Source organism: Hylobates moloch, unplaced genomic scaffold, assembly GCF_009828535.3.
Source record: "Hylobates moloch isolate HMO894 unplaced genomic scaffold, HMol_V3 SCAFFOLD_18, whole genome shotgun sequence".
Classification (NCBI taxonomy): domain Eukaryota; kingdom Metazoa; phylum Chordata; class Mammalia; order Primates; family Hylobatidae; genus Hylobates; species Hylobates moloch.
The window spans coordinates 5,994,027-6,021,538 of NW_026652293.1; the positions used below are offsets into that span (position 1 = coordinate 5,994,027).

General features: G+C 47.7%; 1 protein-coding gene across 1 annotated transcript in view; it reads left to right on the forward strand.

Annotated features, from left to right (window-relative positions):
• The window catches only part of PLXNA2 (plexin A2), a 221,995-nt gene that overhangs the window by 162,863 nt on the left and 31,620 nt on the right, over window positions 1–27,512 (forward strand). The window contains exons 12-14 of the mRNA XM_032137653.1: window positions 1,645–1,835; window positions 20,536–20,687; window positions 26,840–26,957. Of these exons, the coding sequence (XP_031993544.1) occupies window positions 1,645–1,835; window positions 20,536–20,687; window positions 26,840–26,957 (461 nt within the window). The remainder of the gene's footprint in view (window positions 1–1,644; window positions 1,836–20,535; window positions 20,688–26,839; window positions 26,958–27,512) is intronic.

Sequence of the window (27,512 nt, forward strand, 5' to 3'; positions counted from 1 at the left end):
CTGTTGCATCAGAAACTGTACTTGTGACTCTCGCAATGTTGAAGAAGCTCTGAGAGTGCACAGACAGCATTGTCTTCACATTCGTATCACCTCCACCCACTAGCCTGAGTGTCACTGCCGGCTGCGCATTGGGCTGGGTGGAGAGGACGACACGTTTAAAGACTCAGGTTCTAGAATCCAGCAAACCGGGGTTCACCTGCTGGCTCTTTCACTTACAGCTGTGTGAACTCAGATGAATGACTGTTCCCCTTTACATCCAGTGTCCTTATCTGTGAAGCGGAGGGAAGGATGCCCACTTCTCAGGGTCAACATGAGGCTCAAATGAGCTCATGGGTATGAACCATGTGGTACATATTTATAGATGCTCAGTGTGCACTCATTCATTTTAAGATTCCCGTTTCCTGCCCTCTACCTTACAAAGCGATAAGCATGAGGGTATTTAAATATAGGCCCTGCAGCTGGGACTAAAGGATGCTGGACATAGCAGAGGAACAGGATGAGGACCTATGGGAAGAATTTTAAAATTACCCTTTCCCTGGGGCATGTATCTCACTTCCAGCAACGGCATACCACCTGGTCCTGAAAGCTTACATGTGCTTGACCAAAAGAGTGGAAAAATGACTTTTACGTGTTTTGCTTTTGGAGAATTCTACTTGTAACTCGAAATCTCAGCAGGCAAGGAGCTAAGACCAGGTTCCTGAACCTGAAGCACAGTTCCACTAATTCGCTGGTTATACTAGCACTTTTAAGTCAGCAGGAGACAAAAGCAAAGACAAAGGGTTTGCACACTCCAAATGTTACCATTTCAATAGCCAGTTTGCCCTCTCTGGGGACATAGTCTCCATTCATAAGGGCTGGGAACAGGCTGTGTCACCCCCTTTTTTTTTTTATCAGCAATGCTTCCCTCACTGCTAGCCACCTGGCCTTTCTTTAACCCCAAGCTGACTCCTGTCTCAAACCCATGCAATTTCCAGTTTGCCAGACAAGATTCCTCTCTTCTCAGGACCTACCATTTAGCAGCACAGCAAGTTGGAGTTTGAAGATTCCAGTTTAGGTCACTAATTTTACTAAGCTCTAAGCGTCATTATCTCTCTCTGAGCCTCATTTTTCCTTCAATGGAGGAAAGCAGCCTTTACCTCCTGCATGAGGACCATATGTGAGGGTGGAGAATAAGAGAGATGGCAGCATAAGAATATAGCATGAGTTCAAAGAAAAGATAATAAACATATATAGGGCATCAGATATGTTACAGGCACTGTGCTAAGCACTTAATATACAGTATCTTACTCCAACCTCACAAAAAAACAATGATTATCTTCATGCTAGAGATTAGGTAAGTGAGGTTCAAGGAGGTGGAATCCTCTCCCACATTGCTAGGAAGTAGTGAAGCCACAATTAAAGCCCTAATCTGATTCAATCTAGAGCCAGAATTCTTACATAATATTATTCTTCCTAGTGCCCTTAAGTGACTGGTAAGAGGCTCAATTTACTAATTCCTCAGTCATTCTTGCAATGATAATGATGATCGGTGGTGTTATCCATGGCGGGGAAGAGTTTCTATCATTTCTATCACACCTGCAAGAGGAGGGCACATTGTGAGCAGCCCTTCCTGGTTTCATCTGTGACCACCTGCTCTCTTTGCAGTCCATCTCTACAAGTGTGCAGCCCAGCGGGAGAGCTGTGGCCTCTGCCTCAAGGCCGACCGGAAGTTTGAGTGTGGCTGGTGTAGCGGCGAGCGCAGGTGCACCCTCCACCAGCACTGTACCAGCCCCTCCAGCCCCTGGCTCGACTGGTCCAGCCACAATGTCAAGTGCTCCAACCCTCAAATTACCGAGGTGAGTCCTCCAATTCCCTAGAGCAGGAAGGGGCGGCCAAGAGCTGACTCCAAGACAGTGGGAGAGGAGTGCAAATTGAGACTCTGTGGACAAATTATTGGCGTAGAGTGAGTTTAATGTGGGGGGTGTAGGAAACCTCTCGCATGTGTCTTGACGGCCCCTGTCTAGGTGTAAGAGAGAAGTGTATGGAAGCGCATCCTCATGCCTGCGCATGAATGTACAAGCGCATTGGTGTGCACGTGCACACGACAAGGGAGGCAGAGCCAGCCCAGTCTCCCTGCCAGACTGGCTGAGCCAAGTGAGGAGGAGAAATTGGCTCCATGGTGGGTGAACATTTCAGAAAACAGGTTTAGCTTTTCTCAGCAGAAATGTGATTTCAGGCGCCGCAATTAGCTCGGAGTTGCAAAGCTGAAAATGGAAGAAGAGAGTAAAGGCAGGCACTACATTAGCCACTGTGCCATTTCCCAGGATTTACTCCCTGTCCCAATTTTTTCATGCATTTTAATGGAAAGAAAAGGAAGTTAATTATCCTGGGGAAAAAATGATGTTTCCAAAATAGCAAATTTCAAAGGAAGATGAATAGATGATGTGGATGAAAATGCAGTTGCTTGGGTTTCAAATGGCCTGGGAGAGGAGTCGCTGTATTTAACTTTGGTTGTGTTCTGTGCTCCCTCTTCACTGCTCCCTAGTCTATAACTGTCACTCATGCTTTGAAACTAACTGCACTTTCCTGATGGTGGCTAGGAATAAAGGCCCAGGCAGGTACCCAGTGGTCTGCATGTTTAAGAAAGGAGGAAGAGGCTGCTCCTTTTCTGCCTCTTCCCTAAGCTGCTGCACCATCCTTTTCCCTGCTTCGTTTTCCCTGCTGGCCAAGGAAAGCAACTCTGGTCCTCACCTATATCACAGAATATTGGGAAACTTCTAGAACATCTCTATGATTATATCAAAACCCCAGATCAGTTTTAAAAAGAAACCCTCAAGATGGAATGGGTGCTGCTAACCTACAGATAGGTTATTTGAAGAGGTAGAAATTATTTATTTAATGTGCGTAAATGACACTTAATCCTCACAACAACCATGGGAAATAAGTATTCTCACCCCCACTGTACAGACGAAGAAAATGAGGCTCAGAGAAATCGAGTGACATGCCCAAGTTTATACCACTGATAAGGGGCAGAGCCAGTATTTGAACTCATAGTTAATTATAAAACCATTTTTAAATTCTTTACAATATTCCCAAGTAACATGAAAGAAGCAGTGGTGCTTCCCCTTCCTTAATATCCAGACCTTTCCTACACCAGATAGATGCAATCCATCCACAGACAGCATATCCCGGGCAATGCAGGGCTGTCGGCTGGAGAGCGCTTACTGCGTCCAGGCCCTCATTCATCTGTGCAGAGAGGAGTTAGGAGAGCGCAGACACTGCCTTTCAAAGACAGAGCTACTTCAATCCCATTTTATTCTTGATTGTGACCAAGGATGGTGTCTCCTGACTTTCTCCTGTGTCTTTATGTCTCTGGAAGAGAATGTGTGCAGGGGCTGCTGGCGGTGCCCCAGCCTCCGCCCTCAGACAGCTAGCTTCCTGAGCTGCTCAGGGCTCCGTGCCTTCTCCCTGATTCGAGTGATTTCCGGCCACTGCTGGCCTGAGAACTTGCACTGTTCTATAATTCTTGCTGCTGCAGTTGTCAGTCTCTACATCTGTGGGCACCCGCGGTGTGGGGGAGCTTAAATTAGGCAGAGACTTGCTTCTATCAGCACCACCCGCCTCTGCCAGCCCCAGCAGCTGCACCATCCACTCCCCAACTGGCTAGGGCCCCTTTCCAGCCGAAGGCAAGCTTCTCACTGGGAAACCTCTGCCTCAGCCGCCCCTGCTCGCTGACCGGGGGCTGACGGGCTGCTCTGTTCACAGAGGACACCCAGGCTACACGAAGCTAATTAACCCCCTGAGGTAATTAGGCTGTAATTGATTTTCCCAGTGAACATATCAGCAGGCATCAGAGGCCCCAATCTCCTGCTGGTACTTTTCAAGTCAAGGCTGTTGTGAAATGAAGGAGCATCTTTGGAGGGAGACAAATCCATGCTGTGTCCCAAGCCACTCGGGGGGCATCACTCTGAACAGGACATGGGGGAAGGAGCATCCAGCCCTGGAATGTTGTATTCATGATTATCTGGAATATTTTCTTTCATTATTTTCATTTCAATATGTTTTTCTTTTCATTTTCTCCTTCCCCCACCCCATCCTCCTTTCCCTGTAAAAGTCATTTGTCTCTTTCTTTAACTTTTCATTCTTGAAATAATTTTAGACGTATAAAAAGGTACAAAAATAGTACAAAGAACTTTCATATACCCTTCACCCAGATTTCCAAAGTTAACATCTTATATAACCACAGTATAATTATCAAAATCAGGAAATTAGCATGGATACAATAATACCATCTAATATACATGCCTTATTAACATTCTGCCAATTGTCCCACCGATGTCCTTTTTCTGGTCTAGTATCCAATCCAGGATCCCATGTGGCATTCTATTGTCATGTCTCCTTAGTCCTTTAGTCCTCAGTCTTTTTTTGTCTTTTATGACTTTGGTACTATTGAGAAGTACACGCTAGTTATTTTGTAGAATGTCCCTCAATTTGGATTTTTCTAATGCTTCCTCATGATCAAATTCAGGTTATATATTTCTTTGGCAAAAGTACCAAAAATACGTGTATGGTACCTATCAAAAGGGCACCTGACACAACTTGAAGGGGATCTCAGAAGCCGAATCTGGGTAATTTGAGCAAGAACATAAAAAATGATAACCGTGGATTTCACCAATAGAATAAGAATCCATGGTTCTTCCTGAAAAAAAGAAACAAACAAGTAAATAAATAATGGGGGGACAGTTGCAGTGGCTCATGCCTGTAATCCCAGTTCTTTGGGAAGCAGAAGCTGAGAGGATTGCTTGAAGCCAGGAGTTCAAGAGCAGCCTGGGCAACATAGCAGAATCCTGATCTCTAAAAAATAATAATAATAATTCTAAATTTTGCTGGGTGTAGTGATGCATGCCTGTAGTGCTATTCGGGAGACTGGGGTGGGAGGATCACTTGATTCCAGAAGTCCGAGGCTAGAGCGAACCACGATAATGCCATTGCACTCCAGCCTGGGCAACAGAGCGAAACCCTGTCTCTTTTTTAACTTTTTTTTTTTTTTTTTTTGAGACAGGGTCTCGCTCTGTCTCCCAGGCTGGACTGCATTGGCACAATCTTGGCTAACTGCAACCTCCACCTGCCGGGTTCGAATAATTCTTGTTCCTCAGCCTCCTGAGTAGCTGGGACAACAGGTGTGCACCACCACACCTGGCTAATTTTTGTATTTTTAGTAGAGGTGGAGTTTGCCATGTTGGCCAGGCTGGTCTCAAACTCCTGACCTCAAGTGATCCGCCCACCTTGGCCTCCCAAAGTGCTGGGATTACAGTCGTGAGTCACCATGCCTGGCCAAGACCCTGTCTCTAAATAAATAAATAGAGAGAAAAGCTCTTCTTCACACTAGAATTCCAACTAAAAAATGTAGAAGGAATTACGGAAATAGAAATCACCATTTGGCAAAGTACACAAGTAATAATTGTTTCAGGCAAAGAATGGTCAATGAACACTAAAATTAGTAGATGAAAGTATGATGAGAAATAGGATATTTACATAACCTTAAGCTACCTTCCCATAAGATGCTTGTTAATTATGACACGAACAATAGTAACTGGGCAGTGAAGAAACGTGGTAGACCTTACCTAAACCAATTGATGAAAGTAAACAAAGCCAGTAACGGGAAAAATCAACCTCATGTACCTTTCAGTAGAATGCTCTGAGAAGGACACAACCTCATTTCTATGGTGTTTTTGGCAAGAATATGTAATTTGCTAAAAGTAACCTTTAAGGAGATTTTCTTTTCTTTTTTCTTTTTTTTTTTTTTAGGCAGAGTCTCACTCTATCACCCAGGCTGGAGTGCAGTGGTGTGATCTTGGCCCACTACAACCTCCGCCTCCCTGGTTCAAGGGATTCTCCTGCCTCAGCCTCCCGAGTAGCTGGTACTACAGGCACGTGCCACCACGCCCAGCTAATTTTTGTATTTTTAGTAGAGACAGGGTTTCACTATGTTGGCCAGGCTTGTCTCAAACTCCTGACCTCAGGTGATCCACCTGCCTCAACTTCCCTGGAAGTGCTGGATTTATAGGCATGAGCCACCGTGCCCGGCCAACTCACTTTCTTTACTTCAACTTTCTTGGCTAATCCCTTTGCGCTGGCATAGATGTTTTCCCCAAACCTCTGAATCATCGGACTTCCATGAGGCCCATACCCTTTGATGCAGACCTCCTTGTCCCCAGCCTTCATCTTCAGAATGGGTGCCCTCCTTAGTGCAGCCACTCTGTGCAGTAAATAGAAGCCATTTACTACAAAGATCCTTCTTGAAGGATGAAAAGAGAAGGATTCTAAGATGGCCTGTGATGGCAGTTGGGGGTGGCAGAATCTCCAGTCCTGGAAATAAGTGGAAGCTGGAATGGATGCTGTCCTTCCTGGGACAGCAGAGAAACAAATGGGATGATCTCAAAGGAGTTCTACGTTAGAAAAAGAAGTGGGCTCACGCATAGTTAGATAAACAGCTGTGTTATTCCTTAACCCCTCCTTACCCCATCTTCTCCATGGCAACCAGGCCTACCCCGAGGGACCCATCTTTTATGGCAGCTTCATGTAGAACAAGTTGTACAGGCTATTGAATTTCACAGTTTGCATAAACTTCAGGTTAGGACCCCCTCAGGACTCACCGTCTGCTCCTCAGCCAGCTCATGGTGTGATAATGATGCTGTCTCCCATGGGAGGCTTCCTGAGCTGCTCCCATTTCCAGCTGTCATCGTGGGTGTCTGTGCACGTGTCACCTGTTCAACCCTAGGAACAGGAAACGTGCAGAGGATTGGAAAGCCCATGAGATGCCTGGCCCGCCACGTTTCCGTTCCCCCAGCCTATGCTTCAGGACCTGCTGGGACCTCAAAGAGGAGGGTGTTAGGAGCCACGGACTGGAAAGGAAGGCCCAGAGAAAAACATTTCTTAAGGAGCCATGAGTAGGCAAGATCCAGCAGAAAAGGAAGAGACTGAATATTTTCTCAGGAAGATAAACTCAGGGAGGGTAAAGGGATTTTGGAGCTCACATAACAGAAGTCTTCTTCACTCCAAGCGAGTGTATCGGTTTCCTAGGGCTGCCCTAGCAAAGAACCACAAACAGGTGGCTTAAACAACCTGAATGTATTTGGAGGCCTGAACTTCAAGATCAAGGTGTCAGCAGTGTGGGTTCCTTCTGAGCGCTGTGAGGGGGAATCTGTTCCAGGTCTCTTTCCTGGCTTCTGGTGGTTGCTGGGAATCTTTGCCATTCCTTGGCTTGTAGAAGCATCAACCTGACCTCTGCCTTCACGTCCACATGGCATTCTATCTCTGTGTGTGTGTCTGTCTCCCTAGTTGTTTTTTTTTGTTTTTTTTTTTTTTTAAATAAAGACCCTGTCATATTGGATTAGTGCCCACTCTAATTATCTCATTTTAATATGATTACCTCTTTAAAGACCCTATATCCAAAGAAGGTGCCATTCTAAGGTACTGAATTAGGTCTTCACCATATGAATTTTGAGGAGACAAGAGTCAAACCGGCTGGGCGCGGTGGCTCACGCTTGTAATCCCAGCACTTTGGGAGGCCGAGGCGGGCGGATCACGAGGTCAGGAGATCGAGACCACGGTGAAACCCCGTCTCTACTAAAAATACAAAAAATTAGCCGGGCCTGGTGGCGGGCGCCTGTAGTCCCAGCTACTCGGAGAGGCTGAGGCAGGAGAATGGCGTGAACCTGGGAGGCGGAGCTTGCAGTGAGCTGAGATTGCGCCACTGCACTCCAGCCTGGGCGACAGAGCGAGACTCCATCTCAAAAAAAAAAAAAAAAAAAAAAGAGTCAAACCATAAGAGTGAGCATTCCGATCAGAGCGGGGAGACGCCACCATTCCAAATATGTTAATTCACTCATTAAATGAATATTTAATTAATGACTACTGTATGCCATGAACTATGCTGGGCTTGGAAGTTGTCTGTCACATGTATATGTGACTCCTGGTTAAAGAGGGTAGGTTATGCAGCCTCTTCCAGCGTAGCCCCAGCCTATGCTTGAACACTGGCCACCTGGAAGAGGCTGGAAACTGACCTCTCTGCAGGCCATTGTGCTTCCTCCAAAAGGCCTAGGGCAGACTTCTAATCTCCACCCTCTGCAGCTGTGTCCTGTGTAGAAGGACTGAAGCAGGGATACAGGTCTCCTGTTAATGAGGACACTAACCTCAGGCAAGGGACATGAGCAGACCAGCCAACATTCTAATTCTGGGAGTCTTCCTGATAATTGCTTCCCTTTAACAAGACTCTCCCATGTGCCAGGCTCTGAGCCTACTCCTTCAAACAACGCTGCAAGATGGCTATTATTATCTTCACTTAAGAGTTGGGGAAACAGTTCTTAGAGAAGTAAAGAATTAGCCCAGTGTCACACACACATCTGGTTAGCAGCAGAGCAGAAGGCCGACTTCCTCCACCACACCATGGTGAGGGGGATGGAGGGCTATTCCTTGGCTATACATTTCCCCACCTCATCCCACCCCAAGAGTACCCAAAATGTCTCTGCGTGCAGGATCAGAATCCTCTTGGAACTTACCAAGAGATGCCAGACAAATTGGGAACATTGGCTACCCTTTCTACTGAGCCTTAAAGTAACCTTCACCTAACTGTCTTCCTAACATAATGAGGTCCACACTTACTCCTATGAGTGGGAGGAAAAACAAGAAGGGAATATTGGGGTGCATGTGAGCTTGGGGCAGTCACTTCTTGCCTTTCGGGGGAAGCATTATTCTAACCTCTACCCCAGTTATTTCTTGAAGCTATCACATTCAGTTGGGTTGTTTTTTTGGCTATGCCCACCAATGAGATGGCCATTAAGCTAAAGTGAAAGCCGGATTCCCTGGCCTGGCAGTTCTGACCTCTCAAGCATCTCAGCCTAATGGGAGAGGCCAGATAATGGGGCCCAGGTAGTTCACACTTGCAGGCGAGAACAGAGATCAGGGTGAAGCCAAGGCAAATCAGGCTTAAGATGCAGGAGATGAACACCAGAGTTGGTGTGACCAGGAACCCACCACCCTTAAGATATGAAGGAACATTCCTGTGTGTTCCTGAAGTCACCTGGCACATTGTACCGTAAGGCCACATTGATGCCAGGCAGTGCGGCTGTTAGGTTTACAGCTGTTTCTCCATTGACCACCATGTAGCTTTTACTTTATGAATTTTTCAGCCTCAGTAACTTCTCCAACACCTCCCTAGTCCATGCTTAGGGAATATAAGTTCTCTTTAACATTATCTTACGTATCTTAGGTACATGTAACTGAGAAAGAAAATCAATTATAGAAAACCATGTACACTGGCCTCCAAAACCAAGCTCAAATAATTCTTGATACCTTAATAGTTTGAGATGATCCATCACTCCTGCTGGCTCCTGTTCTCCACTTGCACAAATAATTTAAAGTAGATTGGTTTTGCCTGGATTCTCTCAGATGCAAATGCATTTGTGAAACTGTTTGGGAAACTGGGACATTTACAAGTATTTATCTGCAAGGCTGCACCAAATCTCTGCAGGAAAGGCCAAAAGCCACCTGCCCAGGACCAGAGTGACTCACTGCAAAGTTCCCCACAAATAAATAAGTCAGCCAGCTTTCCTGAGAAACAAGCCAGCACTCTGATCTTTCGTTCACTTATTTGCAGGCCTCATTAATATAACATCACTGCAACAAACAGCTAACGGGGGATGGTGTCAGGATGAATAATGGAGTTACTCTGCTGAGATAACAATTAGGTTTTGAATGTACTATCAGCTAAGACAGAGCCAGCAAGGATTCACGCCGGGCAGGAGAGCTGGCACCGCCAATGCCATAGATTCCTACAGAGCTCGTCAGCTGGGCTCTAGCCTACTGTGAAGAGTGCAGACACAGGCGCACACACACAGACACACACACATACACTCCAAGTGGAAAAGAATGCCACAATTTGCTTTCTCAGACCCAGCATCCAGGTGTCTTTAGAAGCCAGGAGGGAATGAAAATGTGCAGCCACAAAGTTGGCATCACTGCCCTGTGAAGTCAAAGGAGTGAGAGGATTAGGAAAGACAGGAGAAGCTGTCAACACATCCTCGACTTGTCCTCACTGGTTGGTCCTGATTAGGGGACTCCTCAGGGCAGAACCCTCCTGAAATCCCAACTCAGACACAAAAGCTTTTAATACAGAGTATGAACGTCTGCTGAGGATGCTGATGGGACTGAGACCATTCTGGAGTGGCTTCTTCGGCACCTCTTCTCCTTCTGGGAGGCTCTGACATTATGACACGGCCCTTCGCATCACATTAGGCTTTTACAAATCCAGTGTAGGGGACTGATCACCTGCTGGAAACCATGGTGAGAGCTGCGCAGGCCCATCAGAGGGGCAGCCAATACCACCCTGGGCAATGTCCACACCAACCACCTCCCCTTCTCAAGTCAGCCTGTCTGCCCCTGCCCTGAGTCCCCACCAAGAACAGTACCCAGAGGCTCCACCTGCATAGGACGCTCGTGAAAACAAAGCTACTTTTCCTTTGGACCCAGCTTCCCCCTGGATTTCTTCATCATAAAATAGTCATGAGAAAAATCATAGCTAACTTTCACTGAATGCTTAGCTTGCACTTAGCTCAGCATTTCCCATATGTCATCTCATTTCGACCTCAAAACAACTGTTTTGAAATAGAAATTAGTATTGTCGTTAGACCCGTTTTACAAATGAAGACACTGAAGCACTATGAGGTCTGATAACTTTCTTGAAGTGACACTGAGAATAAGTTTTGGAACTGGAATTTGACCTGCAGCTAGCTACCTGACTCAAGATCCCCTGTGTTTGACTATCCTTCATCTCTTTCCCGAGCTCACTTGGACAAATAGAACTGTCAATCTGCAGAGCCAGAGGAGAGAAAGGAGCTGGCACCTAGCTCTTCCTCAAGCCTGCTGCAGAGATGGGAAGAAAGCCAGTAGTCCCCAATCCCAGCATTGTTTGGGGAGACTAGACATGCACAAGAAGAGACAAAGGGGCAAGGCCAAGAGGGGAGTGTGGATATTGCCTGGGTGAGGTCAGAGAGGAGTGGGGATGGATGCTGAGAAGTTCAGGGAGCCAGAGAGAGCAGGAGTAAAGGCAGTGACCAGCAAGACCAACTCCAGAGCTCCTTGGAAAGCAGCAAGGCATGGCCTTAGCCATGTCTTAAGTCCTGACCGTGCACTTCTTGATCTGTACATCTTAAGCCTGCTGCAGAGATGGGAAGAAAGGGAAAGGGACTGGAGTGCCTAAGCAGACGGAAGTAAAGAGCAGGCCAGGGCATGCGTTCTCATGGTGGGTGACCAAGGATGGGGGTCTCCCCTGGGGCAGTGCTGTGTGAAGGCAAAAAGCAGCGATTAGATAAGCCTGGCTGGGCTCTGCCCCTCGCTGTGGGACCTTAAACAAGTTACTTAACCTCTCTGAGACACTATTTCTCATCTGAAAAAAGGTAATGATAATAACACCTCATAGCTTGTTTTGAGCGCTTAGTGGGATAAAATATGTAAAGCCCCTGGCACAATTCCCTACTCATTATAAGCACTTAAGAAATGTGAAAGCAGCAGCCATCATTCTCAGAATCTTCAATACCTTGGAGCTGAAGCCCTGCTTCTGGCTTCTTTCCCTCTATCTCTATCAGCCCGGAGATAGAACCAGAGGAAGAAAGGGTCTCTAGAATGGGAGCTGGGCTTTGTGATGCTCCCACCAAGCTCCTCTGCCCCGATAAGCCCCTACTCTGTAGTTGGCCCCAGCGCTGCCCTGACAAGGCTCTGCCTGAGGCTGAACCTAGGAACAGCCCACCTGAGCACTCACTCCCCAGGCTGCCAAGCCCCTGGGCCTTCCAGCGCCTCCCCAGTGCAGCCCTTCGCATCTCCCCAGCTGTAATTAATCGGCTGCATCTGCTGTCGCCCTTGGGCTGCTTTGTGGCACAGTTCCCTCTGAACTGTTCGATTAGTGGCTGCAAGAATGAGGTTGGGTGCAGCATCACAGCGGCTGCTTTCCAGGTCATGGCACCCATGGAGGAAAACAAACATGACACGGTCTGGCAGGAACACAGATTTAGCTGGGGTGCCCTGGTGCTCTCCTGGGTTCAGTTGGGCTGTGCAGCTGTCAAGGTGGGGTCTGAGCAGGTGGAGAAGTAACTCCCTAAACCAGACATTCCTGGAAGCTTTGAGAGGGCCTCAGCAGAAGATAGGAATCTGCTACTTAGTCCCCTGCCATCGTCATATGTGCTGTGACCTAGGCATGCCTGCCTGATCCCACATCCTGCTGGCCTAGTCTTCCTGGCTTAAGATGTACAGATCAAGAAGTGCATGACCAGGACTTAAACTAGCCACTTTTGTACCTCAGCGTGGTCACTGACTGCTCCTGGGGCAGGGTTTAGGGCTGCTAGCCTGAGCTCTCTACCCTAAAGTGTTTCCCTTATTTTCCTTCTGAATCCTGCAAACGATAGACACACTTTTTATTCTACAACCAGTCAATAGATATCAGTGCTCTTAAAGCCAAGTAATAACACAACTTAAAAGTCCCATTAAGATGCAAATACAGCTTTCTGTACTTGCTGTACACAAATACAGAAAGGGAGGAGGGAACAGCTGAGTGAAAGGTGCCTAAAATGGGGGCAAGAACCCCAGGGAGGAAAACACAAAAGAACATGGGAAAGATACCAAATGTTTATCCTCCATTGGGTTTTGCCCAGGGCCAGCCTGGTTAATGGCGTGTGTGACAAGCAAAGGAAGTCATCTTCACAGGCCCTCCTTACTGCACATCAATCAGTCAGGCCTTTGCTGAAGCCATGACCCGAATTTGGGTCACTACACTCTCAAAAGATGCATAGAAATCCGAGAGTCCACAGAAAAGCATCCAAAATGATCAAAGTGTTTAGAAACCAAGATCTTCGGTGAAAAGGCTGCAAGAACTGCAGAAGCAAAGGCCAGGGGTGACTTAATTGCTGTCTTCAGTAGCTAAAAGATGTTTGATGAGGAAGCAGCTGTTCAGTCCTCCATTCCATGAGGAATCAAACCAGAAATTGGCTTAAATTAAAGCAAGGGAGATTGCGGGAAGAGCTGTTTAATGACCCCAATGTTAAAATACTACATCACTCTCAGGCAACAGTTAGGTACCTCCACTCCTCCAGTCATCATTAAAGAACACAGTCTGTTCTAGTGTCTGGTTGAGACCAGCATTTCCTTTTAACAGAGAATTGGGGATATTTATTGACAGTTACTGTGTTCCAGGCAGCATGCTAAGGATTAGTTTGCTAAGAAAAGCTAGATAGTCCCTTGTCCCAAGATAGTTATTGTCTTATTGAGGGAATAAACAGTTACAGTGCAGTGTGGCGATTGTGGTCCTGGAGGTGTTCATAGAGGGAAGTGGGAGGGTAGAAGGGGCTACTAAATTTACTAAGGGAGACCAGGGAGGCCTCCCTGAGGAGGCATCTTTTGAGTAGAGACTTGAGGATGGGTAGGCATTTGTCAGTGGACATGCTTGACCAGCACAGGGAACAGCATGTCAAATGCATAGAGGCTTTATACCCTATAAAGCTATAGCTGTGGGGGCCCTTGAGCTCTCCCAGCAAGCACACGTACAGTCATGCATCGTTTAACCATGGGGATACATTCTGAGAAATGTGTCATTAGACGATTTCATCCTTGTGTGAACATCATGGCGTGTACTTACACAAACCTAGATGATGTACCCTACTACACACCTAGGCTGCAAACCTGTACTGCATGTGACGGGTCCTGAACACCATGGGCGATTGTAACACAATGGTAAGTACTTGTGTATCTAAACATAAAAATGGGATGGTAAAAATATGATAGAAAAGATTAAAAATGGTACGCCATATAGGGTATTTACCATGAATGGAGCTGGCAGGACTAGAAGTTGCTCTGGGTGAGTTCAGTGAGTGGTGAGTGAATGTGAAGGCCTAGGACATTACTGTACACTACCATAGACTAGAAACACAGTATGCACTTAGGCTACACTAAATTCATTTAAAAATTGTTTTCTTCTTGAATTATAAATTAACCTTAGTTACTATAACTTTTTTTTTTTTTTTTTTTTTGAGACGGAGTTCCACTCTTGTTGCCCAGGTTGGAGTGCAATGGTGCAATCTCGGTTCACTGCAACCTCTGTCTCCCGGGTTCAAGCGATTCTCCTGCCTCAGCCTCCCGAGTAGCTGGGATTACAGGCATGCACCACCAAGCCTGGCTAATTTTGTATTTTTAGTAGAGACAGGGTTTCCTCATGTTGCTCAGTCTGGTCTCAAACTCCCGACCTCAGGTGATCCGCCTGCCTCAGCCTCCCAAAGTGCTGGGATTACAGGCATGAGCCACTGCGCCCGGCCAGTTACTATAACTTTTTACTTTATAGACTTAATTTTTTAACCTTTTGACTCTTTTGTAATAACACTTAACCTTAAAACACACACATAGTACAGCTGTACAAAAATATTTTCTTGCTTTATATCCTTATTCTATAAGATTTTTTCTGTTTTTGACATTCACTTTTTTACTTTTTAAACTTATTTTGTTAAAGACTAAGACACAAAGGCACACATCAGCCTAGGCCTACCCAGGGTCAGGATCATCCATACCACTGTCTTCCACCTCCTTATCTTATCCCACTGTGAGGTCTTCAGGGGCAATAGCATGCATAGAGCTGTCGTCTCCTATGATGACAACGCCTTCTTCTGGAATCCCTCCTGAAGGTCCTCCCTGAGGCTGTTTTACAGTTAGCTTTTTTTTAATAAGTAGAAGGAGTACACTCTAAAATAACAATAAAAAATATAGTAAGTACATAAACCAATAACCTAGTCATTTGGCATCATTATCAATTATGTGCTGTACATAATTGTATATGCTAGGCTTTCCTGCAACTTATGACTGCCACAATGCCACTAGGTGGTAGGAATTTTTCAGCTCCATTATGATCTTAAAGGATCATCGTCGTATATATGGTCCATCATTGACCGAAATGTCAATATGCAGCACAAGACTGTAGTCCATAAGGGGACAGGGCCAGGACTCTGGGGTCCCAACTGTGAGGGGCGGGCAGAGGAGGGTCACACAGGCAGTGCCAGCCTCAGTGACTCCTTTCGCCCCAACCCAACAGCAGCAGGCTGCTTCTAGGTTGTTCTTTCTCCAATCCCCTTCTTCTAGCTCTCACTTCTGAGGTCCACATGGGGAGAATTCAGATAGACTTCTAGTCCACAGTATAATACAGGGTGAAAAGCATGGGGCTGAAACGAGTCAGTATCCAAAGATCTTCCCTTCTGATTTGACAGGTTTCACTTCCCTTCCCCCTCTCTCCACATCCCCACCACACACACACTCACTCACACACACATACCCCAAACTGTCAAATCATTTGTTTGTGTGGGTGTCTCATTCAGAAGTACTTCTCTGAAAGAATTAGTTGAGTTCATTGTGGAATGCTGCACCTACCCCAGAATGGCTGATAGCCAGGGAAAGAAGAAATGGCCAGAAGGGAGGGAGGAAAGAATAAAGAACGTCTTGTACAGGGCCAGTGTTCTTCCAAACTTATTTTGGGTGAAAGGATGATGTCTGGCTCTGAATCTGCTTCTGTGCAGGGCCCAGAACTCGACAAAGTCAGGGCCCTGCTCTGGCAGCATCACGACTCTCTGCCCAAGCTCAGGCTTCGGGCATTCTCCAGTCGGCCCATGAGCAGCTCTTTGTACCCCGGGTCACCCCAGCATCTGTGATGCGCTCCCTCATCCATGTGTTGCCCTTCCAGACCGATAGGAAGACTTCCATCATCTCTAACCCTGCCAATTGTAACATCCCATGTTTTAGTCATCTAGGAACAGAGAGGTGCAGGGAAACACAGAGAAGGAGATTACCAATTATCAAGACCTATTCTCTAAACCAGCATACTAAGAACTCTCCAGATGTTATCTCACTTAATCTTCACATCATCCCTGTGAGGCAAGCATTATTACCTGTTTTTGAATGAGGATATTGATATTCAAGGTCACATAACTCGTAAGTGTCAGAGCTGGTATTTAAATTCAGGTCTGTCTGATTCCAGAGATTACTCTCTTCCTTCTGCAGACACTGTCCCAGCATCAGATGGTCTTTCTTCCCTGCCTGAGTGTAGCCAGCAGCATAGAGCTATCTGAAACTGACCAAGACATGGATCTGCCTAACATGCTGGTCGTACTTTGGTTTCCCTTCTGTCATTGGGGCACTCCATATGACTCCACCACAGCCTCTCATCCTCACCTCTGTGGGAGAGAAGCTCTCCCCTCCCCTGCAGCCCCTCAGCTCCATCCAGATCTGGAAGGACTTGCTTAAAGTCCTACAAGCAGTAGCTGGGGATTCAGCCAAATTGCCCCTTTATAGATCCATGTAGAAAGGCCAGACTTGGCTTCCAGGAGAGCCAACTTTGTGGAACGCAACTCAGGGTGCCCTGCAATCAAAAGCTGCTTTTAAGAGAGAGCCCTGGGGACACGGTCTCTGTGTGTGTTGGGCAGAGCTGGTGGGGTCGGGGGATTGGGACCCTGTGGCTTCCTGGTCTAAGGTGGTGTCCTGCAAGATCCTGCTCACTCCCCCTCTGGAGAAGAAATTCTTTGTCACCAAGCCCCCCTCCCTGGCCATCTTCGAATACTTGATCCTAAGAAGAAATACAGAAGGCAGGATGCAGGGTCCTTGCTTCCCGGGCCCAACACAGGGATGGCATGGCCCTTAGACTCATTCTCAGAGCCTGGAAGGCTTACAGAAGCTGCCTTCTACAAGGTGCCTCTCTCTGTTCCTTTGCAGTCTGCACACAGACCTCCACCTTGAGCCACTCTTGTTTTTAAGCTGGAGGTGAATGGGTAACATGTCCAAAGGCTCAGGGATTTTTAAACAGCATGATGTAGAAAGGAACCACCGATAGGGCAGGACATGAAGGATGTGCTACTGAATGGAAAGTGTGGCAGAAGGGGTAAAAGGGATCAGAACCAGAAAGACCACACCTGCCAGGCCAGCCTTAGGAATTAGGGACTTTGCCTTGGCAATGGTCAGAGCCATGGAAGGTTTTTAGAGCAAGTGACTAGTAACCTGGTCAAGTATGTGTTCATGAAGGTCACCCTGGCAGCTACCGGAAAGTAGATTTACATGCAAACCCTTGGGGTTAGTGTGGGTAGGAGATGATGGAGCCCTCCTGAACACCTACTCTGGAACACATGGACTCAAAAGACACCTGGGAGTGAGAACTGATAGGGCCTGGCGACTTTCTTTATTATTTGTGGTAGATGGGAGAAAGAAACAGTTGAAGGTGCTTACAGAATTCCTGGCTGGGTGCATGGTGAGTCCATTAGCCTTGAAAGAGGATCTGGGAGGGTAATTGGCTTGGGGGTGGGAGGAGGAAAAATTAAGAGTTCATTTTTAGACATGGTGAAATTTGAGGCGCCTGAGGGAGATACATGGGGAAGTGGAGATGCCCAGTAGCAATTGGATATATGGCTATGGAGCTCAGGAGAGGGGCTTGCACCAACCATATGGATTTGGAAGTCGTCAGTAATGGAGGCCTTGGGAATCCACTTGCAAATCAAATAATCACCACTTCATCTATGTTTTGGAAATTCAGGCTTTTACACGTCAGTTTTGCTTTAAGCAAGGAAGCTATAAGCTGTGTCTCCTGTAAGCCCCAGAGCATGAGAGTTGCTTAGTTGTCTCCTGAACTCCCTTGCCACCTACCCCGGGTGCTGGCAGCATGGTACACAGCATAGAAAGAAGACCCCCATGAAGACCCTACACTCCCCAGGCACTTTCCAAGCCCTGTGGACCTGGTTTAATGGCCCACAAGGACACTGATTCTCCCGGCTTGGATTCCCCCAGCTGCTAGCTGGAACTACCCATCTCACTTGTATCTTCATGCCAAGATTATAATGCTTGCCAATAATTTACCCATAAAAAGTCTTCTTCTCTAAACAATATAAACTGAATTATGCTTCTGAGCAGCTCTGTGCTAAGAAATAGGCCCTATAGCACCCCAGTGCCCACGACCATGTGTCTGCCACTGATCCTTGAATGTTGGAAGGGAAACACTACAGTGATTTACCAGCAGGAAGAAGCTACCCCGTGGAACCTGCCAGTGCGGCTGAGGATCCACAGTGCAGTCCCCACATGCTACCTGCAAGACAGAAATATTTTTAGGCTTTCCAGAAAGATTTCATTTCACAGTTTTTCTGAAAGGTTATAATTAACTGCAGCGAGCAAAAGAATGTTTTTTAAGAAATAAAAGTAGGGGAAGGAGAGAGAACCAATCACCTCTGTTTTGTCAGTTCCTTTGGGTAGGTGGGTTCATGCCATCCAGATGGCTAGGGGAGGGGATGGAGGGGCTGGTGAAGCTCATTCCAAGTGGATTAAAAGAGAACCAGGAACTAAAAGCAAATTGTCTCCTACTGATGCTCTCCTGAAGCAGGTAAGGAAGCAGCCCTTTCCGTTTCTCATTAACAAAGGTTCTTTTCCCAGAGCCCAGGAGTCCCAGGTCTCCGAGGAAACTGTGCCAGGGGAGACTGGAACAGCCAGGATGGATTGTTGTTGGATATTTTTAGAGTGCAGGGACAGATGAACTATAGTGGCTGGCAGTTCCTCATGCCAGCTCCTTCCTCTCCAAGTTGTCCTTCCTTCTCCCACCCTCACCCCCAGCACACAGAGACACGTCTGAGCCCCCTTGACTATATCTCCCTTGATTCATTTCACGTGTGCTGTTTATTTTTATTCATAAGGGGGATATTTTATTTTCAGAAAAGGGAGTCAGAGCCATAGACAAGGTGACTTGGGTAAAATGAGCCTCCAGATAAGAGCATTCAGGGTCTGGATGGGACAGAGGGAAGGACGCAGCACCATCTTTGGCCTACGGAGGAGGATAGACTGGCAGGAGGTCTGGGTTCAAGTCCCAGCTCTGCAGCCAGCTTACCGAGAGACCGGGAGTCTGAACAGCATATCAGCCGGGCAGTGAGGGAAGGAGGCATCTTTTCTCTGCTCACTATCACTTGGTGGTTGGTGGCTGAATTGGCAGCACAATTCATGGTACCCACATCACAGGAAGGGAGCAGTGCACCTGCCGAGAAGCCAGGAGATAAGAAGGGTCTCCAGATCTCTCTATAGCATGCTCACCTGTACTCGTCCATCATCTCCATCCGAGGGTACGCTGACCTTCCACCCCATCGGACACTCCACCAGCACATACAGGGTCAAGAGGGAGACTGTCCAGAAGTGTCCAAAAACAGAGAAGCTGTGGCTCTGCCCAGGTATCCTCTTCTGGGAGATTCTAGAGGACCCTCGATCTTCATCAAGTCCCCTTTTTTTTTTGCTCCTTCCTTCTTCCATCCTGCCCTCCCTATGGTGTAGTAAAAAGAATGCTGGACCTTTTTACAACTGTGTATACAAGTTGTTCAAAGCTTTGGATATATCCCTGACTTCTCTGGGTCTCATTCATCTTGCTGTAAAAAGTAAGGATCTTAGAATAAGATACTCTCAGATCCCTTCCAGTTATGAAATTCTATGTTCCTCTGCTATCTAGGGTCGAGTACGCTTCGAATTATTTTTCCTACTTCAGATAACTATTGGCCACAAAATGTGAACTTCTCACTGGGATCTGTTGGATCCCAAAGAGCTACATTTTTCCAACTGCCTGATCTGTTCCCAGATAGAACTTTATTACATCTTGAGACACCCGGATTCTGCTATTCTGTTTCCAGTGTTTGGGGGCTGAATTAAGGAATGAATAAATAAGCAATCCTTGCCAACAGGAAGCCAGCAAAGATTTGGGAAATCCTAAAGTTATTTCTTCTTGGTCCTAGCATGTGTCATAGGATGTTTTTTGCAGAACAGTGTCAAATGCACTTTCCATCTTTGATCATCTCCCCTGCAGCCACACCTAGTCTCTACTCCCCGCACACCCACTGCTTTCCCTCTGTATCTGTCTTATCTGTGTATACCCCTAATCAGTGGTATTCATGAACTGCCTTTATCTCATCATCCTTGACTCTAAGTTTCTTGAGGGCAAATTTCCTGTCGTATTCATCATTGTACCCCCAACAGGCTGTAGCACACAGCAGGGGCAATAATAACACTGTCATAATTACAGAGCCCTCTGGTTTCCAAAGTGCTCTCAAGCACACCTTCTATTTGGTGTTTCCAAGCTCCATTTGAGGTTGGCAGAAATGATTATACCCCCTTCACAACTAAGAAAACTGAAGTTCAGAGAGATTATGTGACTGATCATAATCAGGCAACTAGTGAATTCGAGACATGTCTCAAACCATGGTTTTCTACCTTTAGTCTAGTATTCTTTCTGATAATTTTTTAAATAAGTAGATGAATGAATGACTGACTTAAAGAACCGAGGAAGTAGTGTAAAACAGAACATGATGTCAAGATCCGAGATAAGCTAAAAAGTGGAAAAAACACACTCACTCACCAGAATTCCTGGCGTCCATAGGTTCTTAAACCTCCCTGGGGGAGGGGGGAAGCATGCTGCTGTTTCTGTTCCTATGACCAACCCAAATTGCTAATCCCATTTCCCTCCTGCAGATTTTGACGGTGTCTGGACCGCCAGAAGGAGGGACGCGAGTGACCATCCATGGCGTGAACCTGGGTCTGGACTTCTCCGAGATCGCCCACCATGTGCAGGTGGCTGGGGTGCCCTGCACGCCCCTCCCAGGGGAATACATCATCGCTGAGCAGTGAGTCTGCCCTGGCCGGCACTTTTCCCATGGGAGCTTCAGAGTGGAGACTGGAGATTCTCCCCTCTCCCTTCCCTGGGCCTTTTCCATGATTCATCTCCCATTACATTCTCTTCCCATGGACCTGCCCCAGAAGCCTCCCCAGGGCCCCCTCCTCCCTCACCTTCACCCTCAGGGGGTCTCATCCTGTTTGATTCCCTGTTCCCTGACTCTTCTGGCATCAGGGCTCTGGCCCTGACCATCCCTCATTCAGTCTTTGCCTGCCCGCCAGTGTGACTGAGCATTTTCTCCTAGGTCTCCCCCAGCCCTTCCCCTGCCAGCCCCCATTGGAATGCATCCTGCACGGTGCGCTGCAGGCAACGATTTGTTTGGTGCATGGGGCTCTGACAGCAGCTTAATCCGAGCAGGGCCTCCGCCGGAGCAAATTCATTTATTTCACTAAGGGAAATGTCAGCTGGAAATTAGAAAATAGTCATGTAGTGGCGGACAGGCAGACGGGGCTCCAGGAGTGACATATGTTCCAATTTGGGGTGTTCATTTGGCAGTGGCAGCCGCTGAGGAGTTGGTGGGCAGGAGGTGGGCACGAAGCTGGGGGTTGGAGGATGGAAAAAGGGAGGCTACCCCTCCAAAGGAGAAAGCGGGGGAGCAGCCAAATCATTCCGCATGATTTATCAGGGAAGTTGGGTCAAGCCATTCTGATTCCACTGTGAACACAGCTCTGTAGGGGATACTGGGAGCCTGAGCAAGAGCATGACTTTGGGGCAGGGACTTCCTTCCCTTATCCTCAACCCTCTGCCAGGTCAGGTTGTTTCCTCTGATCCCCCCCACCGGAGCCAGCCTTTAGTGGCAACCATAAAAATGACATCGCTTTATCTTCTATCAGCACTTTACAGTTAACAGAGCACTTTCTCATCCACTATCTCATTTTTAATTGGTAAGGACTCTGAGAGGTAAATATTGTTATCGTCATTCTGCAAAGCAGGAGAGAGCAAAGGACTCATGAGAAGTGAAATGACTTTCCCCAGTTCATTCAGGGCATAAGTGGCTGAGGCAGAATTAGACCTTGAGTCTCCTGACCCCTGATGCAGGGCTACTTCCCTTCCATAACAGCGATGGGGCACGACTCCTGGACGGGAGCAGTCTGAAATTCCACGAATCAGTGTGTAGCTCTGAGGCTTAGAGGTTGTGATTCTCGCAAGGCCCAGAGAAGGGTCAGAGTCCAAAGGGGTCAATTCGCAGACTCTGAGGGCTGTGTGATGCCTGCCAGCCACAGCAGGGGAGAAGAAAGAGCTGGCCTGATCTCTCAGATCCTTCAGGTCTGATCCTTCAATGACAGGCTTATTCCTGCAAGGAATGAGTCCTGGAGGAAAGGCTGGCTGGGCCTATAGAAAAGAGATGAGGAAGATGGAAAAAGGGAAAGGAAACAAATAGTGCTTCTGAGCCAAAAAAGAGGTGAAAGCTGTTGTGGCAGGAGCCAGGGCACCCACAGAGGTCCTCCTGGCAGACCGTCTTTACAGAGCCCCGCACCCTGCCAGACTGGGCAAGGTGCTCAGTTACGCAACCCCAAATCCACCTCAACCTCAAGGACCTCCCTTGGGCCCCTGGACACAGACCTGTATCCAACTTGGTGAGATGCCACAGGAATCCAAAGGAAAGGGCTAGGGTACAGGGTGAGGGTGGGAGGTAAGGCTTTTAGCTGAGAAGTGCAAATTCCTGGGCAACTGGCCCTCAGAATCACATGAGGTTTGGAATGAAACCATGTTTTAGACCTGCCTCCTCTACTGACAAGCCCCAAGACCTTAGCAAGCTGTTCAATCTCTGTGACCTTCATTAGCCTAATGTGCTGCCCAAATATAAGGAATTTCAGTTCTATTTATGAAATGAAATGTACTGCAGTCACCCCGCACCCAGGGCCATGGGGAAGAAAGTGTCGAGAGAAGCTGCAAGTGAGGCTATGAAAGGAGCCTGGGGAGGGGAACGGTCCCCATGCATTCCTGCAGAGGCTGGTGGTCGTCCCAGAAAACCACCACCTCAGGTATGGGGTAGGCAGAAGACAGAGAGCACACCCCATGCCTCGCTGGATGCAGCCCTGGTCTCCAGCCGTGCCAGGCTCGTTACCACTCCCGAGGTTTCAGAGTTTGCTAACATCATTAAAGCCTCCATTCCGGGCAGTGAGCAGCAGGCACAATCATTACAGATGTCTGTGAGAGATGAATTTGGCTAAAAGGGCCCGGTGCAGAGTCCCAGGCGCGGGCAGGATTCGCCGGCACAGTAATGATTCACCATATGCTTGTGCCGCGCCATCTATCACTCAGCAATTAGGTTAATGTTGGTTAAAGGGCCCCGCTTAGTCCTGCAATCAGCACCCCACAGGTCTGTGGAGGGCTGGATGATTCAGTCACAGGAAGTTTCCTGGACCATGGGATGCAGCTTGAGGCTGCAGCTCAGGCCCTCCTGAGACAGGGGCTCCATATGGAGCAGATTCCACTTAGATCCTCAGGCTGCTTCCCTCTCATCTGCTGTACCTGTGAACTCAGCCACTGAGGGATGGATGTGAGATGTGTGTGTGCTGCCGCCCCAGGGAGTGAGGCACCATTTATGCAAGTCTATGGGAGGTGGTGTAGTGTGGGGCGAGGATACCGGGTTGCGTTCCAGGAGACTGGTGCTCAAGCCTTAGCTCAGCTGTGGATGAACCAGGTGACTTTGAGCAAGTCACTTTGCTCCCTGCTTCTCAAACATCTCATCTGGAAAATAGGTATTTAGGAATAGATGATTTCTACATTTGCTTTGGTGTTCCTTTAGATGTCCAAAGCAGTAAATGGTATGCCCCATGGAATCTGCAGCTCCCATTGTAAAGATTATCTGTGGCACTAAGGTGCCTCCGGAAGCCCCCTGCTACCAGGAGGAGCCAGGTCTTCAGATGTCAAAGCTGGACAGCTGTTTGGTCCAGCTTCCCATTTTATAAGGACAGAATCTAGGCATCTCCAGCTATTGTCTCCTCACAATACCTAGGGACCCCAGAGCCACCAGGGACACAGGGAGGAGACAGGGAAGACAAGAGGCCTCAAGAAATCAAACCACAAGAAATCAACCAAACTTGCTGACTTGCAAGGCTTGAAGGAGGTGGTGGTGCGCACACCACTGCCTACGGTTGTCTACAACCAAGAAGGTAGAGGGTACAAGTGGTTAGTTCTCAGAACCTGAGGAACCCAGCTCAGCCTTTCTCACCACCCCTGCCAACAACCTCACCTCTACCATTGCTGCCATATCCATACTGTCCTTTCCTTGAAAGACATACAGAGCATCCCATTAAATCTATTGGCAGTAGAGGGGAGTGGTCAGAAGTGTGAGCTCTGGAGTCAAGCTGACCTGGATTTGAATCAGTGCTCTGCCACTTACCAGAATTCTGGCCATTGATAAGTCACTTAGCATCTCTGAGCCTTAGTTTCATTGTCTGTACAATGGAGATAAGACCCGCTCTATAGCAGAACCTGAGGATGGCATGAGATCCTGTCTTGCAGAGTGCCTGGCAGAATCAGTAAACTGTAGTTCTTCTTATTATTAAGGTCTAGAATTTGCTTTGGCATAATACTCCTTCCTCAATATAACCCTTTCCACTCCCTGCAGCTGCCCTAGCTTCTTCCTTTAACTCCCTATCTTCCTGAACTCAAAGAACAAATGCCTGCAACAAATATTTTCAAGCCCTTTCCACCCTTGCCTGCAGGCACTGGGTCCCAGGAATGAAAGGGAAGAAGAGTTGAGGTGATTAGAGTTTGTCTGCAATGCTGCCTGATTTTCTTAGGACTCTCCAGTTCTTAGATCTTCCTGCCCGGACCCTTTTCTACAACCCACTGCTGACCACAGCCCTCTGCCCACTCATTCCACAGCTGAGAAGGGGGCTCGGCTGATGCCCGAGGAAAGGGACCTATGGCCAGCTCTGATTCCTCCCCAGTGCAGCCCCTGCACCCCTGCATCCTGCCTTTCCAACTATAGGTGTCCTTCCTTGGACACTTGGGTGCCATCCATCTCTCAGTCATCACTCTTCTCCTAGGTGCTTGAAGATACTGCTTTTCTTTTGAAACATGAGCCCCAAGCAGGAAAATGTCCTAGAAGAGACGGTGTGCCAAGAGGCCCTGGCCCATCATTGGCTCCACACAGGGGCAGCTGACCAGGGCTGTTCCAGGCCTTCTCCTTTCCTACACAGACCCAGGGCCCAGGGAAGAACATTTCCATGCTGCCCATGACCTTCACATGTTCTCTTATTTCCTTGCTCCTTAACTTCAAGCCTGTGATGATTTCTTCCTCCTTTTCTTCTCCGAGATCACTCCAGCAGAGTGTCCGAGGGTGATGACTGAGTAACAAGCAAACCCTAATTAGAAGAGAGGGAGAGAAACTTACCTACTCCCTCCTGTTCTCTTCCCTCCTCTTCCCCAACACTGCCCATAATAGCCAGTTGATTCTCCTCTGGAGCTCCTTGAGCATGGTGGGCATCGTTTGCAGGATGTCAGGGACCTGAAACAGCAGCAGGTTGCCAGGGCCCAGGAAACAGGATGGGAGAGTCGTTAACCACATGCAGGTAGCAGCATGAAGATAACCACACGGTACCTTAAATTGAGCTTCTTGAATGCTCCCCTAATGGGGTTTCAGGAGACAGTTACATGTAAAATATTAATTGATCATCACTATCATGTTTACTCGGGTTCATAATTAATTGATTGATTCATAGAGAAAGAGAAGAGAGACTATTCTTCCATATGCGTTCAGTAATTTCTTGTTGAATCTAATATGCTAAAACATAATAAGACAGTTATTGCATGTTAAGTAAATATTCGCCAGGAGTGAAAGTAGTTATTTGGGATTAACTGTTCTGAAGGAGATGGAGATCAGTGGCGTGCCGTGTGTGTGAGCATGCAGCGTATTTGTTTAATGCAAGTTTTATTACATCGAAATGAAATCTCTGTTTAGTTACCTTCCTTCCTAGAGAAGCTGTTGAGATAAGCATCGCTCGGTTAAACACGGATCTTCCCCACCGTGCCAGGATAATGCTGGGGATTAGTGGAGATGGGGTCTGTTTTTCTGACTCCCCACTAAGCAAATCTACCAGGAGCACCAGACTGCTCTGAACCTCCAAAATGATGTTGGGAGGAAAGGAAAAATCCTTCCCTCCATTCCCAAGCTCTTTTTTGCTGAGCTGTCAGGGCCCTCTCCCACCCAGCCCAGGCCCGACCATTCCAGGCAAGAGTTTCCCCAAGTCGCTGATGCCTTCATCTCTCCCCATCCTCAGCTGCCCACCCTTTCTAGAAGGGTACCGTGGCTAAGGCAACCAGTATCTAAATGTGCTTGTGTAACTGTTCTCAGGCGCCAGGGAAGTCATCACTAGGGGTATTGATCTGGGCTGCTCGAGAGAGAGCGCTGCACACTTCTTCCCTCCAGCTCTCCCATTAGTGTGATACGTGACTTTCGCTCAGGGCCGTGTCACTGCCCCTCCCACCAGGTGTGCTCAATCCTTGATGAAGTGAGAGGCCAGTGTCACCTGCTGGCCTAAAGAACTCGTCCAGCTTCCACCCCTTTGCCTACTGCCGCAGGACTCCGCCCCTCCCATTCTGCAGGGAGCTCCTTCTTTGAGCTCTCACTATCTCACCAGATTATCTCTCCCCTTTTTAAAACTCACTACAGGAAGCAAACCACAATTGAATCGGCTTGGCAAACACACCCTCACCCACTCCTTTAGGGAGTGTAGCAATGTCAGCTTGTTACATAGGAGAGAGCATCAGCTAGATTGCTGCCCCTAGATCTCTCTGTTAGACATTCCCTTTATTCTACAAATTCTGGGTCCCTACCCAATGCTAGGCACTGTGCTAGGCGTGGGGAACCACACAATTGGCCACAGAATTAGGCAGCAGAGCATATCAGAGGCACACAGGGCTTTAGAGATTATCCGGTTCAACCTTTGCACTGTGAAGATGAGACCAAAGCCCAGAGAGAGAAAGCACTGTACCCAAGGTCACACAGCAAGATGGATGACCAAGCTGAGTCTTGGTCTGGCATTATTGCAAGACTGTGATGAGTCATTTGCCATGACTGGGAGAGCAAGTGGGCAGCGATGCCAGCCCTTGCCCAGTCCCTCACCAGAAGGTTTGCTTTCTCCCCAGGATTGTCTGTGAGATGGGCCATGCCCTCGTGGGAACCACCTCTGGGCCAGTACGCCTGTGCATTGGCGAGTGTAAGCCAGAGTTCATGACCAAGTCCCATCAGCAGTACACCTTCGTGGTGAGTACTGGGTCCAGGGCCAGGTGCAGGTGCCCAGGGAGGGCACACACATGCTCCAGACTCCTCCCAGGAAGCCCTCACTCCCCTCCACCACCAGGCTTCTTGCAGACCAAGGAGGAGAAAAGGACCCTCCGGATAAGGCAACTTCTGGTCTTGCTGTTTTGAGAGCCTGTCTTTCCAGGATGAGATGGGCATGTGATAAACAAAGCTGTGGAGTCTTGGGAGTCCCAGAGGGCCACAGGTCAGAGTTCTAAATAAGGCAAAATCCAGCCTTTCTTAGAAAGTGGATCCTAGACTGGGGGCAGGGAGGAACTGCCTCTTGTCCCACCAGTGTAATATCTTAAGTTTAATTCTAGCCTAATGAGGACTCATAGCCTGAGGGACCTAATTAAGTAAGTCTATATTTATCCACATGCTTTGTTTTCTGCCAAGGATAGTTTAAGTGGGAGTTTAGAAGAGTCACTGAAATCTGGCAGGGATGCGTATCTGTGCACAGGACCACCAGAGTCACTCTGTATGCTACTATAGTTACACGCACACATTCACACGGTCACA